General features: G+C 29.8%; 1 protein-coding gene across 2 annotated transcripts in view; it reads left to right on the forward strand.

The window, feature by feature from the left end:
* LOC129962101 (chondroitin sulfate N-acetylgalactosaminyltransferase 2-like) overlaps positions 1-17919 on the forward strand; it is an 80892-nt gene extending 62973 nt beyond the window's left edge. For both annotated transcript variants that reach the window (XM_056075825.1, XM_056075826.1), the window contains exon 2: positions 16102-17919. In XM_056075825.1, the coding sequence (XP_055931800.1) occupies positions 16159-17829 (1671 nt within the window). In that variant the 5' untranslated portion in view covers positions 16102-16158 and the 3' untranslated portion in view covers positions 17830-17919. The remainder of the gene's footprint in view (positions 1-16101) is intronic.
* The last annotated feature ends 294 nt before the right edge of the window (positions 17920-18213 follow it).

Raw genomic sequence — 18213 nt, forward strand, 5'->3', positions numbered from 1 at the left:
TAAAAATGTATTGACCTCTATTTTCGACTGCACAATGAAGATAAAAAAATTATCGAGACTATGTTTCAAAAATTGTTATAGGATGATTTAAATCTTACTTCAATCATTATGCTCGGTTAATAAATAATCATGCTTTGATTTATCAAATTAGGTGTTATTTTTGGCTTCAGAATTGACCACCAATTTTAAAAGAAAAATTAAGAGAAAACGCTAGCCCTGATAAAAGCACTGTTCGCCTTGTCAGTAAGTAGCAAATAAAACAATCTAAGTGCTGAAAAATATTCGGTATAATCATATCCAAAATTATTTATTATTTAAAGCAGTTTATAAGCGAATACAGTGGAATGTTACATGATCGCTTAGAAGAATTGCATTCCTCAATATTATTGAATAAATTATCAGGCAAAAAAGATATCCTTTGCTTTTTTATTTATTTTATTCCTTGAAGAATACTTAAGTATTTATTACTTAGCCTTGCTTGCTGTCCCACGTATTAAATTTTAGAGTCACATTTCAAAAATTTTTGCATTCCAAAAAAATATATTACAAATAAATATAACGTTTATTTAAATGTTAACTCTAAATATACTTTCAAAGATTATTTGTTGTTCTTACATGTATTTCTTACAAAACTACAGAGCAAGATAAATGATTTGGATTTTTTTTTTCCCAAATATTTTAAATGCCGCTGTTGCCCTTTAACATTTAATTTAGATGAAGTCAAGTTAAAATTTATTTAGAACGATATGTTATCAAATTTCGCAATTAATGGTAAATGCATGTGATGATCGGTGATTTGTCAATTTACGTGTTAACACTCTTTCAGCTGATATCAGTTAGCGTTTTCTTGCTATATTTAAAAATTACATACCATCCTGTGGGAAGTTCACCTATTTTTTAATTAAAAATATGTTTTCAGAAACTTTCTTTATAGATATATTATTTTATTACCAATTAATTATTCAAGAAGAAAAAAAGAAACATTTCCACCATTGGCAATTTCAAAAAAAAAAAAAAAAAAAAAATGCAATTCTTAAAAATCTATCAGTTTTATATTTTTGTTGACAATTTATTTTGCATATTATTTTGATTTTTCTTAGTATTACTGATCTTATTATCAAATTACTAAAAGAAATATTATAAGCTGAATTAAATTTTTTCTATCCTAACTTCAGCATAAAGTTTAAATCAAGCTAATTTTTCTAACATTCCATGAATTGTGAAATATAATTAAAACCTTTTAAAGTTGTAAGAGAACTGTTTTAGATTGGAATTCATAATTTTGTACAGTAATTAAGAAAATTGATACAAGAAATATCAAATTTCACTCGGTGAGATGTTTACCCTGAAAAGTTTTAAGTAGAATAGGGTTTTGATTCTGGAACCATCTGGTCTCTAAACAATCTCACAATTTTCATACAGGTAGCAGTACAGAAAATATCAATTTAAATATTAAAATATTTGTTTTTTTTTTTACTGAATGAATCATTTCACTACAGTTTTCCTTCTGTTCATTATTTCATATTTAACGTTAGGACTTGGTGGCCTGATGGTTGAGTCTCAGCTTCGAGGCAAGAATGTGGTGTGTTCAAAATCTCACCTCCTTTAAAGATATTTCCTAAACTCTGCTTAGATGCTTATTATAAAGATCTTTCTCATATATTCTTCTGCTGATATAACAAAGAAGTTTGAAGATGACAGCTCATGTTCGTCCTGATCATCTGATTTGGATTTAAATTCGTATAGATTCTTTCGAAGTTAGTTTTCATGTAGCTAATTCTAAAAAGAACTAAAGTGGGCTCCTAATAACTTTATTTTCAAATGCATTGACTGTAAGATTTAAAAGATATTTACATTTAATAAACAACACAATGTAAACTATTAGCATCATGAATATATAAAAACTACACTCATATAAACAAATACTGAACTCAAAATTTCAAATAATTCTCTGAAATATTCTCAATAAAATAATTCTTTGAAGAAAAAATTCTTTACAAAGAAATGTACTCAAGTGGGCAGTTTCTTTCCAACAAAGGATTCTTATTATTTCGCTGCATTTGAACAACGAAATCATTAAAAGTAAAATCTGCTTTGAGATTTCTTTTCTCAAAAAGGCAACAACAATTGCTTGTTCCTTTAAGAGTTTTTAAATCCGTGTGAGAGACGGGGTTCAAATAAGAGATTGTATCTTATTATTTTTTTTTCTTTGTGCTTTCGCAAAAAAAGATAGTATAAGGCTAAATTTAGGTGAAGAATGTGGGATTTTTCTTCAAATAATAAGATATGAAATAAAAGGCCCTTCTTAGACAATTTTTATTTCAATTTCCTTCTGTTTTGAGTTCTATTTCCGTAAAGAGGTTTAAAATGGTTTGAAAGATAATATTACACAATTCTTTTTTATCTAGTGAGAATGAATTTAATACTTTCTATTCACGTTACTTTTTTAGTGTATCACATAGTTGTTAAAAAAATATCCGGAAATAACTTTTGCGAATAATCAAATTTTGTTTTAACTTTTCTGTTTGCAATTCTTATGACGTTTGAACCATATTTATTTTCTTATTTTCAAAAAATTGACTAACTTTATTTATTTATTTTGCCTGCCTGAAAAATACTGCAGAAATTCGTTCAGACCTTTCCTTTGAGCATCACATCCTTCTACAAATTAGTCAAATTTCTAAAAAATAGAACTGTTCTCGTTTATTTGCGTCTTCAGCTTACTGTACTTAACCAGTGGAAATGCTGTAATTTTTTCTTTCTGGGATACTTATTCAATTCACTATGAACGTTTAACATATAGCTTCATAGCTTCATAATGTAGTGAAAAAAAAACAACTAAAATTACATTTCGATTCCTCCCTTTTAAAAGACTAGGTCCAAAATTTGATACAATTTATATGATCTTAATATTACTTTAAAAGTTTGACGATTTCTAATTTGTTACAGAAATTGTACTGTGCTTTAAAATCATGGCATTCTTCTTTCAATCCACTCAAGATTGATTTTAAAAAAATCATTGTTTAACTGGACTTGAATATCCATCAAAGCATTCCTTATAATAGAGGATTTTGTAATGGTTTAACATAACTTTTGGATGTGTTTTATATATCCGAGGATTTATAAGGCAATTTTTCTATTATTTTGTTTCTGAAGGACTCTGAATATCAGCTTGAATTCTTTTGCTTTGCTCCTTCTAGGACGCTTTATTAAGCAGCGTTCACACGAGGCCAATTATGGCGCTCCAAGAGAAGGCCACGCCTACCTTCAAGTGACCTCAAAGATCACGTGACTGCAATGGAATAATGGCTAAAGCTTTTCCTGATTAGAAACTATATTCCATTCTCCCATTGGTGTCAAGTGATCTTTGCGGTCACCTGAAGGTAGGCGGAACGTGGCCTTCTATTGCGCGCAATAATTGGCCTCGTGTGAAAGCTACTCTAGTCTCCATCTATATTGTCTATTGTCGCTTTGAAGAATATTCCTAAATTGTCATAGAGATGTCCCAACGCTTTAATGACTCCAAATCTTTTAATGTGAATTTAATGTAATCTTTTTCCATCTTTGTGAAGTAAAAATTTTGTAATCAATTTTCTATTTATTTCCAAATGTGTTAGAGTTCTAAAACTTTGCAAAGTTGTATATTTACGATGAAAATTGTGTGTGTGTGTGTGTGTGTGTGTGTGTGTGTGTGTGTGTGTGTGTGTGTGTGTGTGTGTGTGTGTGTGTGTGTAGTTAAATCGTTAAGTCTTGATTCTACATGAGAACCCTGATTTGGTTGTAAATCTCAGGAAAAAAATTGATCGCAAACATTTATAACAATTATTATAAGGAATTGTAAAAGATATTTAAGATTAAAATGTAAAAAGAAATTCATAAAAATTCAATTCCTTAAAAAGTATTGATTTTATTAATGCACTATGAAATAAAAAAAGTATTTTTTATCAAACATCTAGAAATCAAATTTAAAATCGTTAAAACTTCAGATGTTGAAATTAATTCTATTTAGAAATTAAACCTTAAAAACTCTCATAAGAAATAAATCCTTAAATAATCATTATAAATTAAAGTTAAAATCTATGCAGTTAATAATGCGACTCATTTGGGAGTATATTTATCAGTTTTTTTAGGCTTTTAAGATTTTTGTTTCGATCTCTAGATTTTAAACTAAAAATTTTTTTTTCTTATTCTTAACTATATATATATATATTCAATAATTTTAGTTTAATCAATAATTATGCTTTACTAAAATAACAAAAATTCATTCAACTCTTCATCTAAAAAAAATTGTAATGGACCAAAAAATTGAAATGAAACTTTAAAACACTGGTTTCCTATTGCATACAAATTCTCATCTCGCAACACTTACCAATTTCACTTATAACAAAGAAATAGTTCATTTACTTTGTAACAATACTTTGTATTAATGGTATATGCAATTGCTACTATCATTGTAGCAGTTTGAACTGAAACTTTAATTGTGATTAACGAGTGAAGACTGCATAATCAAAGACTTCAATCCAAATGCACTCTAAACCGATACACTCCATCCCTCCTCTCATTTACTCTTCTGATAATTCAAATCATTATTCCGTAAAGGGTTGGGAAGGTTGGAAAGTGATTCCATCCATGTGGCGCCCTAATTAGAAGATGTGCCTTTATGACGGGCAGAGTGCGCTGCTGCATGACAAACCGTAATTATTCCATTAAACGGAAATTTCAATTGTTAATTGGACACGTGACGCCATTATGATGATCGTCAAGATAGAACATTTGAAACTTTAGAATTTCCCTGCCTTTGGAGAGGGTCCTCGTTGTGAGATTTCAGTTCTGGGGAAGCACGTTTTCACGTTCGTCTCTTAAGTATTGTTGAATATGCATTTAAACAAATGAGATAATTTGCAAGTAATAATAGAATGGGAAAAGCTTCTCAGAAAATAATAATTATTCGAGTATAATTTTGAAGCGAGGGATTTCAATTGATATGTCCTTGATGGTATTGTTTTTCTTGTTAATACAGCAAAATATGAATAGGATCAAGTGATGGCGGTAAATGAAGGTTACAATACCACAGTCTATAGATTGTAAAAAAGGACAAAAGCAAGAATAACTTGAAACAAATAACTAATTATATTTATGTTCCATAAATTTAAAAAAAGGATGTTTTTATACTTTATAATTAAAAGGAGCTGGGTTCAGTTATTTGAAATTCCCATTTTAAAATAACGTTAGAGTTGTTTTTGGAAAGGGCATAGCAATTTCGAAGTGTAGTCAGATGACGATATCTAGACTGGCGACCATTTCTCGAAGCTTTCACCCAAAGCAACATGAAGTCTTTTAGCCTTACAGCTTTAGCACGTGCCATACTTGCTTACAAGGTAGTTCTTCGGTATCGAACTTCGAGCCTGGATTCATGTAGTTAGGGAGCCGATGTAGTTATCACTAGGCCATCGCACCCTGTTAAATGATATTTATTAAACAAAATTTATATTAATATTTTTGTCGTCTTTTTTTTTTAACTATCACGAATCGACGACTTTTCAAAATTATCTTCAAACTTTGTTTACTTTTATTTTATATATTTATTTATCTTATAATATTTTCTTAGATTCCATTTTCGTATGTTTTTGGTAAAGGAAGGACGGAGAGATATTTTATTTTAAATATGTCCCTTTTATATCTTTAAAAGCTTTATTACATGATGCCTGATATTTAAGTTTTTATTTCCTTCGGCTAAAATATCTTCATATAATAAATATAGTTTCGATTGTTTGGCTATAAAGTCTATATAAAACCTATAAGTCTAGGTTTTTTAAAGACAGATATTTAACTTTTCGTTTTCCATGTTTTTGTCACTAATTTCAATGTAATTATTAAAGAAAGAATCTTAGAAATATTTATGCCTTTAAGTATTAATCGGGCTTCTTTCAAATTAAAAAGATATATGTTTTCTTTTAATTTTAAAAATTTAGAAGGAAAAATAATAAGGAAATTTTATGTTCTATGTTTCGGAGTCTCCGATTTCGAAACTCTGTTGGAACCGAATGGTTTTTCTTGATGTTGTATTGTATTTTGCCCTCGCTTCTCGAACTGTTTTCCTGAATTTGTCGTATCATTCGGAACCCTTCTGTTATTTTAATTTTTATTAAAAAAACACGGTATTAAAACTTATGCTTGATGGTTCTAAATGATTATAGTACAGAAAGTAAAAATAGCAGTATCAGCCTGAGGTGCTTCAAGAATTAGAAAATAATAAACAATCGAGTCATATTAATGTGGGTCACCTCCCATTTTCTATGTCAGCCTAACGTAATTATTTTTATGATCTGCATGTTTATGGATATAACTTTAACAAAACTGAAAGACCACAAACGCCCGTTCAACGAAACTACTACCGTTGTTCAAAACGTTTTGATATACTTCAAAAATGTCGTCCTTTTTTCGTTAAGTAAGATTGATTGAATATCCGCAAAGAGGAGGAGGATTGGATACCGGCAGAGGGGGAGTATCAGAAGAGACGTTATATAAGATCGCCCAGATGGTTTTGGAGACAGGAAGGATTTTTGAGAACCTTCAAAGCAAGTCCAAGCATATATTTGCATCAATTAAGCAGGGTCCTCTTTTATGTATCAACTTCTTAAGAACACTTGCTATGTTAATGTTTTTGAAGGGGTAGAGAAGTTTCTTTATCTTTGAAAGAGAACCCAAGGATTCCAGTGTTCTGAAGTATTTGAACTCAAATAATTTTAGAAATAAGAGAGATATAAAGTATATTGTGCTTATTTAAAAGAACATTGAATCTGCAGCAATTATGACAAATGGGACTGATTTATCCAAGCCCATTTTTGAATTCCAAAAATGTTGATATTTTTAAAAGTGTATCTAAAGCAGCAAAATGGCTTCATCTTGAATAAACGATATGGAAAAATTGCAAACCGATGTGGAAAAATTACAAAAAGTGGCTCCAAACTTAGAATGGATCATCTTGTGCCCCAAATAACCAGAAGCTACAAGAATTATTTCAAAAAAGATGATTCAAAGAGTCTTGCCTCTTAAAATGCTCCATTGCAGACAAATGGTCACATCAACAAATCTGAATTAATTTAAAATTTGCATAACAATATCAATAATGATTTATTGGTATGAGGTACTGCATTGTATTTCTAAAATGCCATCCGTTGTTCTGAATGCAGCACATAGTCGTAAAGATATCATTAAGTATTGTGTCCCAATGAAAAATTGTTTCCTGCAGCAAATTCAAGTTTTGAGCTCTATCCCATGGATAGGTAGTTTCGGATATGGCTAGAAAAACTCCTAAGCAGTCTACTGGCTGCAAGCAATTAGCTTAATACACTTTTATTCCGATCGCAATTATAATAATAGTAAGAAAATAATATAAAATTTATTTTCTTTTCAAAGCAGCGGAATTTGTCAAAAGAAAAAGAAAGATATTTTACATGGAGATTTTAAATAACTACATTAAAAAAAACAATTGCTTTTCTGCCTTTGACTCAAAATCACATTCTTTTTAAACACATGAAAAGCACGAGCAACATTTGTAACGCTAGAATAACTTTGGTAGCGATGAGCCTTTTACTAAATTTGCTACCTATTCCACCATTCTTTCTTTCAATGTTCTAAATGAAGCGACAAAATTAATGATAAAAGTTTGGTGGTAACCGCAAAGTTGCGGTTAGCAGCAACTGACTCCATTATCATTTGCACCGAGACTTCTCAGTGTCCCTTTCAGGGCACCTCCCCATTGTGTTTCTAATCATCCCGCATCTGGTTTCCGAGACTGTGATGGAACACAGATATCTCGCTCTAGATTATCGTCTGCTATTGTACGCAGAAGTTTCACAGTTGAAAGTGTTAATGATCATTTGAGGCTCTATTCAAAAAGGTTTATCTCTCTCTCTTTATGACCGTTCGAATTCTAAAGGAAGCCGCTAGATCCATTCTCGCTTTTCGTTCTAATTAGTCACAGATATATGGGCGTTGAAAAAACTATGAATAAGTCAAATTCTTTTTCAAAATATTTTTTTTTTAAATTCATTTACAAAAAAGTTTTATATTGGCACAGGATTATAACAATTTCATTTTTAGTGAAATTCATTCTTATTTTTGACTTTTAAGTAAAAGGATCCTCAAAAGTTGTAACATAATTTTAAACTGTACATTTTTTTTTTTCAATAAAATGATGGAAAGTTTTATATGAATGATAGAAATGCCGATAATAATGAAAAATTCAGTTTTGAACGTTTCCAGTAAATAAATAATTAAAAATAATGATGTAAATAAGGATCAATTTGTACCATGTAATTTTTGAAAAAGTATTCATTTGGTAAAAATTCATTTTACCAAAAAATTAATTTTTGCCAAATGATTACTGGTATATATAATTGTTGTTGGTATATATAAAATTTCAAGACATTGTCATTGTGAACGTATAAATTTAAGAATAATTTAACGTAATAATGAGTTTTTATAAAATGTTTTAATGAAAATATGAATAGTTATTACGTTAGAAAGTGCTATGACTACGCAGACAAATTTATTTTTAGTTATTTGTGTTTGATAAGTAACCCTGTATTGAAGATAAAAGCACTTCAGACAGGAAAATATTCAACTTGCATTGTTTATTCCCACGTATATTCAACATTAAAAGTTTCATTATTTATGAAATCTTCTTTATTGGTAAATTACTGTTCTTCAACGGAAACTTTGTTTTTAACTAATCCAATTTTAATCGGTAAAATCTGCTTAATTTAAAACTAATTATTTTCTTTAACAGCATGTTTTAATTTGTTAATGAAATTTCTCAATTGTTAATGGATTTTTTCCCCGAATCCCCCCCCCTTTTCATTTTTGGGAATTTTGAAATCATACATGGATAATTTTTCATACCAGCAATTTCTTTTTTAATTGCATCATTTCTATAATGCTGAAAATTTTCTGTTATATGAATATTTCTTATTGGGATAACAACTCGATTATATGAATCAAAGTGAATAAGTGTAATACGAATGTATTGAGATCATATAATAAATTCGGTTAATAGAAACTAAACTTTAAATCTTTTTCTTTTTCAAGGATTTGAAAATATAAGTGATAAGATTTTAACATACTGTTGTGATAAGATTTTAACATACTGTTTTATAAATTCTCAAATTTTTTACAAGAGTTGTCACCGAATGATTCTGGTCTTTACTTTCTCTTTCAAATTTTTCCTAGTGATTCTTTAATGATGTTTTTAGTAGAATACCTTTTCCCGGTTAATTATTCGTAGCATTCCAAAAATTTTACACTTTCATTTTTCATCAAAATTCATGAAATTTACTCCTCTTACTATTAAATACTCACCTTACTATTAAAGGGCTTAAGAATGGAACAATGATTTTATTTTTTCTCTCTAATTCCTTGAATTGTATGAGATCGCCTTTCAGCAACTACTTTATAAAATCATCGCATTGTGAAAATTGGTTCAGGTGCAGAACTCTGTACTTTCAGCTTTTTTTTTTTTTTTGTATTATTAAAAAATGAAAAACATGGCTCAATTTTCTGGAAATGGCTCGATTTATAGAAGTCTGGTTATTTGAAGCATTACTGTACACAGTTTGTTGCTTGAAAGCAGCACAAAATACATTCATTTGGCACACACACACAAAAAATGAACTCCTGAGCATACCAAACTGTTAAATTCTTAGCTATAAAAAGTTCAATTTTCGTAGATGAAACTGTTTCTTGAGTTGAATTATTATTACTCTTATTTTGTGGGTAAGGCATCCCTACAACTGACTTCAAATGGAACTTACTATTTTAAGATATTCAAATACCTAAAATGTTATTTAATTTTTAATTTTAACTTTTTGCCTCAAATTGCATAGTCACGAATCACATTTTAAGAAGTTAGATTTCGAAGTAAAATTTTTCTGTTTGAAGTTTTAAGTTATACATTTACTAAGGTATTTGCTTGAAGGAATAGTTTGTTAAACGCCCTCTAGTGTCAGAAAAATTCTACTTTCATCAATATAAATTAAATACTTAAGTTCAAAAAAATGCTTTTGCATAATGTCTCAAAAATAAAAGCTGTTCTGTACCATTAATCTTGAAAATTCGTGATAAAAAATGAACTATACTTTCTTTAAAAGCTCGTTAAAAAAATCACCATTATCGAAAAAACGATTTTTTTTTGTACGATATTCTAATATACTTGAACCAGCCTGTGCGCGATTGAATTTTTCGATAAATTTCATCTTTAAACGAGCGCGTGGAGCATAAACGATATTTTATTCAAATGTACCATTTCCGTAAGTGTTTCTCCCTGGGTTGACGCTTTTGAATCATCGATCATACTTGGGACGATATTTTTTTATAATTTTTATTTGTGTTTTGCATCTCCAAATCGATACATCTGCGTTGAACATCAGCTGCGTAAACACATTTATCTAGATTTTGCTCTTTATTTTTTTTCTTTCCTTTTCATTATTTTTTTCCAGACATGCAGCATACTCGAACTTTTTTCTCCTAGTCGTCTTCAGAAGGATATATTCGAAATATTCAATACATAAAAGCGCGCTTTTTCTTTTCGCTCTTTTAAAGATTTTTTTTTTTTCTTTCTTCTACCATTTTCTGAAGATTCATATTCATATAAAAGAAAGTTTTCGGTGCATAATTTTTTTTTTCAATTTATACGTTGAAACATTTGACAAGAAAAGAGAATTCGCTTTGACAGTTATGCACAAAAAAGAAAGACATCAAACTATTCTCTTTTTTTTTTTTTTTTTTTTTTCCCCTCATAAGTCATAAAAATACTTTTGTATTTTTCATAGTAAAGATTTACCGTTATTATAAAAATTTTATTCGATGCAAACTTTAGCTTTCTTTTTATTATGAAATGTTTAATAATGAAAGGACAAAACTAAAAAGTTGAAGAATATGCAAAATCATTTCTATTTATAAATCAGAAAAATCTGCATATGGCATTCGTCGCTCCAAGAACAATTTCTCGCCCTTTTCGTCCCAAGAACAATTTTTTTTTACTCCTTTTCTCGAATGCAAATCACTGTCTTATGGATTATATTAACTTACCTTTTTTTTTCATTAAAAACGTAATTCTTTGTGCCCAGTGTAAAATGCATTATACATATATTACAAAACGAACAACTAAATGATTATATAGTTAATCTTACAAAATGATGATTTTTATGATTAATGATGATTTTCGATGATTTTTCAGCATTATTATGCCTTTTGTTTTTAATAAACAATGGTACTTTTAAATGTGCGGCTATGCTTGAAATATAGATTAAGATAGGTAAATTCGTTCAAAAATATTTTTTTAATATAAAAATCGAGGTGTTTTTTTTAATTATTATTTATTTATTGGCAAAACAGTTTGAATTTTTTTTTCTATTCTCGTTTTGTGGGAAGCGACAATAATTCTATTTTTATCTTCATAATTTACATATTGCTATTTCACATGATTAATTGCTATTTTTCTAATTCCAGTTGTGGCAAAATATTCCTATTGCTGATCACATGAATTAAAATGTTATTCTGTTATTGTACTGGAATATATTCTAAAATAAGTGCCGGCGTCCTGGCATAGGGGTAGCGCGTCTTCCCCGTGATCTGGGCGTCCCGGGTTCGAGTCCCGGTTTTGGGCATGGTTGTTCTATTTGTGAGATGTGTGAATGTGCCCTCCTGTAAAAAGGGGTTGTGCAAGCGAATGAGTGATGCCTGAGTGGCAAAGTCGTACTCTTGGCCCTAGTTGGCGCTGCTATAAAAAATAAGATACGTTCCCCCTCAGGCTTAAATCGCTGTCTTCGTAACAGCGGGCTTGTCAGTGGCAAGTGCCATAAGAAACAAACAATAAAATAAGTAGTGTATTGATTTTTTAAAACAAATTATAGTTTGCTTGAAAGTACCATAATGCGAAAAATAATTTAATATTTCATATTATTTATCAGCCAGACCCCAGTATTTAACGATTAGACGGAAATACAGATTATTTCAGCTCATAAACTAAGTAATATATTTCTCACATGAAAAGTGCAGAACGAATCATTTGATAAGCGTCTAAACTAAAATATTTTCACTTTTTACCAATTTTCAATGTAAAAATTAATATTTCTTCTAATTTTAAAATCACCTTTGATTTTTAATTGATATATTTTTGTTTTATAATTGTGTTTTCAACCTATTTTAACCAAAAATTCAGTTGTATAAATATTTTAATACATTTTTCAAAAAAATTAATCCGAATGTAATCGCATATGTTAAGACTTGGTTCCAAGCATTTCTTATGGATAATGTCAATTTTCCAATTAATTATCGCAAAAGAACAGGAATGGATTTTGATTTAATTATTAACTTTTTCATAACTGTACCAAAGTGTGTTCATTTTGCTTGAATTTAAAGAATTCTGTTCAACCAAAAAAAAAAAAATTGTTTACAGTAGATAATAAAAATTGGGGGGGGGGGGAAAGCAATTATTTATTTATTTTTATTATAGTGTGTGTGTGTGTGTTTTAAATAACTGTTTCTCAAATTTTACATTTCAACGATGGTTTTCAGTGACATAAGGACAATTAAAATCAATGTGAAAAACATCCAATATTCCGAATTCCTTTTCTGTAAATTTCTGTGAAGTTAATAATGAATGCTAAGAAATTTATACAAGTACTTATTTCTCGAAATTCAAACCAATTACCATTCTATGGAGGCTAGTAAGATTAGAAGTCAACAATTGATCAGATACTTTAGAAGCAAAAACCTATTTTGCTGAATCTTGAACAGTTGACAAGGACGCTGTTTAAGCTAGTATTCGTTCTCCAAACTTCCATGCTGGATGACATTTGATCCGCTTATTGAAAGTTTACCAGACTCTCTTATGGGGCGGTTCCTCTGCGAGATTGCGCTTTGAATCTTTTATTATGAAAACAAGATCTTATCATCAGACATTCTACATGTAGCATGACAAGGTTTATCACACGTAGTTACGACACGCTCATTAAACGTGTGCTGCTTGTAGCCTTGTAACAAAGGGAATGAAATTATCTCAAAATACTGTTTTTAGTTTTACTTAATTGCAACTTCATGCAATTTTTAATATTAATAGAACAACAATTAATAGAAATTAGCATTTTTTATACAATACCCAGATGGTGAAAAAAAAGTTTTATATCTTTAAACTGGAAAATTCATATTAAAAATAGCAAATTTTTTTCTCCAAGTTTATGTATAAAGGAAAAGCCCGCATTATCACCTCCCCCCCCAAAAAAAAAATATTCCTATATATTAAGTTCTTATACTCTTGAGCTTTGACTAATATAATTTTTCGATAAATATAACCTTTAAACTAATGTGTGGAATAATTTCCTTACGTGTCATCCGAATATGAAATAAATAAATATGTCACTGTTATGATCATATTTTCTGTCAATTTTATTTATCTCTCGAGGGCTGGAATGGCCTGGCAGTAAGGTCTCAGCTTGGGAAGAGCAGGACTTCAGGCTGATTCCACTGATGAACTATCGTAAACAGGTTTGATGCACGCTAAATCCGCCTTGGTATGGTGTGGAAGTCTGGAGAGGGGGTGCAATATCAGGTGTCGTCCTTGTTATCTGACAGCTGTTCAAAATTACGAGGCCCATCCCAAAATAGCTTTAAAAATGGACGTTTATATAACTAAACTTTACTTATCTTTTACCTCTCAGAATCTATAAATCTGTAGTTAACAAACCCTGTATAAATGCACTTAACTAAATTCTTTTTTCCCCTATATTTCACTTCTTTTTCTCTGCGTGGAACATTTAAAAAAATTTTCATCTCTACTTTTCTTTAGAAAGATATACATAAAACTTTCAAAACGTAATTACTGTAATGTAATTCCTTCCCTGCTTGAGCTTCCATAAATTTCTTCTTTATTTTTATCGATTAATATTCATATAAAAGTGAGTTTTGATTGCGTTCTTCTTCTTCTTCTTTCTCCTAGGAGCGTCTGTCATGAAATGCAAATTCACATTGACAGCTTTGAATGAAAAAAGAGACAGCAATTTTACGTTTTTCATTTCTTATTTCTTTCCAAGTTAAAATATACTATTTCTACTTGTCATGATAAGGAGTTATGCTGTCAAAAAATTTTACTTCTGTCGATTTTTTAAAACTTTATTTTATTTTTGATTGAGGTTTTCAAAATGCAAGACAAACTTAAAATGATGAAAAATATTTTATTTGTTTGTATTTATAGAAAAAATGCAATTCACGCTTTTATGCGATGTTTGAATATTTTCTTCTGGGAAACCTTGCTTTTGTTTGAATGGCAAGCAGTGTTATGCATAGAAATAGAAAACAAAGTAACAAACGATAAATATAAAATATTGCTGCAAATTATTTTCATAATTTTTTCGATGTTCAGGGCATTTTTAAAAAAAATTATGTTAATAATAATTTCTGTATCTGTATAAAAATCATTTTTTTACATTTTGAAATCATATCTCAGTATTTATCGGCAGTAAAAAAATTGGACAGAAATCAATGTTTTCAGTTTTCTGATGTTTAGTTTTCAAAATTTATAATAAAAATAGATTGCGGGTTTTTTTTTTTCGCATTTATATAAATTTTCTTTTGTTTCTTTTGAAATTCAAACAACCGTCATGCGAAATAAAATTTTCATTACATCATTTTTTCCCGCCTTCCAAGTGATATTTGATCTGAAAAGCATATTTTCTTTTAGAATGAACTAAAAGAGTGAGACGCCAATTGAAACTTTTTAATTTCTAAATCATAAGGATAATTTTTATGCAAAATTTTTTCATTATTATAAAATCTGCTCATCGCGTTTTTCTTTAACTCGAATTTCCTTCTATTTTTTCAATTTTTAAAGCAGGAAAATCAAGGGGGGGGGGAAACTGAAAAATATGAAAAGGTATTTCTATTCTATTCATCAGATTTCAAAACATTAAAAAAATTCCTTTGGTGAATGTTTTTTTTATATTCGAAAAAATTGTTATAAATGAAATATAATAAATTTTCGAATAAAATATGTAAAATGGTGTAAAAATAAATTTTTATAGGTATTTCGGAAATTATAGACTGTTAATTAAAATAGTACTGTAAACTTTTTTGTAACTACATCTGACTCACAAGATTAACATAAATTCATTTTTCCTAAACAGTACAAATATTCACAAAAAAAAAAAAAATGTACTACTTTCCATGCTCTTTTGTTCTAACATTTTACGTAACCTGCGAACACCAAAAGGATTTTCAGTATCAAATTTCGTTTCGTTTTTAATTTTATTATTATTATTTTCTGATTCATTTTCAGTTCAAAGTAATACTTAAGGATTTTGCCATTTAATTAACGCTGATTAGTATATCTATATGCAATGGTTTGTTGCTCAATATCTCGTTCAACAATTTTCTTTTATAGCATCGTTAAGAATAAAAAGAATAATTTTCCATTCTTATTTCATATTTAATCAAATTAATGCTTTATTAAATATGAATTTTCCTGATGAAATGTGGCATTATTTAGGTTGGATTATTCTCTAAGGCTTCTAATGAATATTATTGTAAGAACATTTTTAGAAGTGTTTGGCTTCATTATAAGAACATTTTTAGAAATATTTAGCATCATTATAAAAATATTTTTAGAAATTTAATTTTACTCTTTTTGCTAAATAACAAATAATGTTTCAATGTTGTACTAATAAATATTGATTGATCATAATTCTAACAGAGTTATTTTTTTTCCTTTAAAATTATAGAAATGAAAATTTATCTTTATTACTTATGCAATTTACATCTTTCAGTGTTAGTAAAATATTTCCGAATGGTTTCTTTTATTCTTTCGTTCTTTCGTAAAAGTTTTGATATAAAAATGTTAAGAGCAAGCAATCAGTAAAATTTATTGGTCCAGAGAAGTTTGCATACATTTGCGTCTTATTAAAATTCGAAGGTGTCAAATCAGTAAATTCGAATACAAGTAAAAAGAAATGATTTTATAATTTCTATTGATTTTTTCTTTTATATGCATCAATATTACCATTTTAGATTAGAATTATAATCAAAATATTTTCCTTTCTTTCACAGGTAAATGAAAATAAAAGGCATGTCATAAAATGAGAAGTTTCCCAACAAGTTATTTCAATGACTGTTCTCAGTGATGGAAGCGGATACACCAAATACTGGAAAAGAATGAGACTGGCTAGTAGAATTGCGATTATACTCTTCTCAATCTCTGTCGTATCCGTTATATTGATTGGACGATGCGGACTCAGACTAGACGAAGAACTACGAGTAGAGAGTTCCGCATCGGGACCTATGTCTCCAGACACTGGCATCGCGATGTATCAGATGAGTAACAGCGAAGATGAGAGTGATGCCGCCAGGAGGAAAGATGATGAACAAAAAATAGAAATCCAGAGATTGCAAAACGAAATTACTGAACTCAAAAAGAAGTTGGAGACATTTGAGAAACTCAGCGAGGATATTCAGCCCATTCCAGTGAAAAGCGTTGCCTCTCATAATCTTCTTGGAGTCGAAGAATGCAGTGAATACATTGAAAAGCAAATATCATCCGCTGAGTTAAAGCATGGCGTTCAACTGAACAATGAATATGAAGTCATACCTTTCTCTCATTTTACTTTTAGCCGAGTTTACCCAGTTGATCTGAGTCTTGGTAAGAGGGTTGTTGAGAAACCCATTGGGTATAGAAGAAAGGACCTTCTAGAAGTTTTTGTGAGAGCATTAGAAATTATGAATAAAGACAGACAAGGCAAGTTTCGATATGCTGTGGATGACTTTGTGGAAGGTGTCTTCAGAAATGATCCAACCACCGGAACTCAATATTCTTTGTATTTCAGAGAGAGAAACGCATCCAGGACATACAAAACGTTAACACTTATAAGGCCTTTCGCTCCCATTCAGCTGGTAAATGATAAATCAGAAAGGACAGCAAAACGTCTTATCAACATCATATTGCCTCTTTCAGGAAGAATAGACAAATTCCGGAACTTCATGGATAAATTTGTGAAAGTTGGCATAAAACACGATAAGCGTGTGTTTTTAACTGTGGTATACTTCGGTTCGGAAGGTCTACTAGACGTACAACAAATACTGACCAAAATTTCAAAGGACACAAAATTTCGGAATTTTAAACTTTTGACTCTGAATGATACGTTTTCCAGAGGTAAAGGCCTCCAAGTTGGTGTCCAACACTGGACTAAAGGAGACGTTTTGCTTTTTATGTGTGATGTGGATGTCATATTTTCCACCAAATTCCTGGAACGATGTCGTTTGAATACAGAACCAGGCAAAAAAGTGTACTATCCTATAGTCTTCAGTCTCTTCAATCCTTCCATTGTTTATTCTTTACAAGGAAAAGAAATTCCAAGTGAGGCAGAGCAGCTGCTGATTTCACGTGATACTGGTTTTTGGAGGGATTTCGGATATGGAATGACTTGTCAGTACAGAAGTGACTTTTTAAAGGTAAAGGGGTTTGATGAGGAAATAGTAGGCTGGGGTGGAGAGGACGTCATGTTGTACAGGAAGTATGTTCGCAGTAAGCTGATGGTTATACGATCAACGGATCCAGGTATCTTCCACCTATGGCACGAAAAGAAATGCGATCCTGAAATCTTATCTGTGGACCAACAAAGAGCTTGTTTGAGATCTAGAGCTTTAAGTGAAGCTTCTCATGCTCAACTGGGTTTATTAGCATTCCGCGAAGAGCTGAAGAAAAGTGAAGAAAAAACTGTCCCACCAGCACCAGAAGTAAATAACAGTGAAACTGGACATATCAGTGAAAATCCCGTGTGATTCAATCATTTACTGGCTATTATCTTTAAACCAGAGCTTGTGTTAATAAAGCCTTTTTTTAACTCCATATAAAATGTTTATTAGCTTTCAGTGATTAGTTTTCTATCTGATAGTTCATAACATTTCCAGACCTATCATTTAATAAAAAAATTATATTTTAATTCATTAAATATAGACATTTTTGTCTTCAAAAATATACTGTTTATTGTTTGTAAATGGTTTTTGATCAACTGTACAAATATTAAAAATGTATATAAATCAATTTTTTTTATTTAATTAAAAAATTTAAATATCACCAAAATAGGTGCTAGAATAAATAGTTTCTACAAACATAGACACAAAAATATTTGCGCCAACTGATTTCATGTTCAGAAAACATTTTAC

This window comes from Argiope bruennichi, chromosome 2, assembly GCF_947563725.1.
Source record: "Argiope bruennichi chromosome 2, qqArgBrue1.1, whole genome shotgun sequence".
NCBI classification, from domain to species: domain Eukaryota; kingdom Metazoa; phylum Arthropoda; class Arachnida; order Araneae; family Araneidae; genus Argiope; species Argiope bruennichi.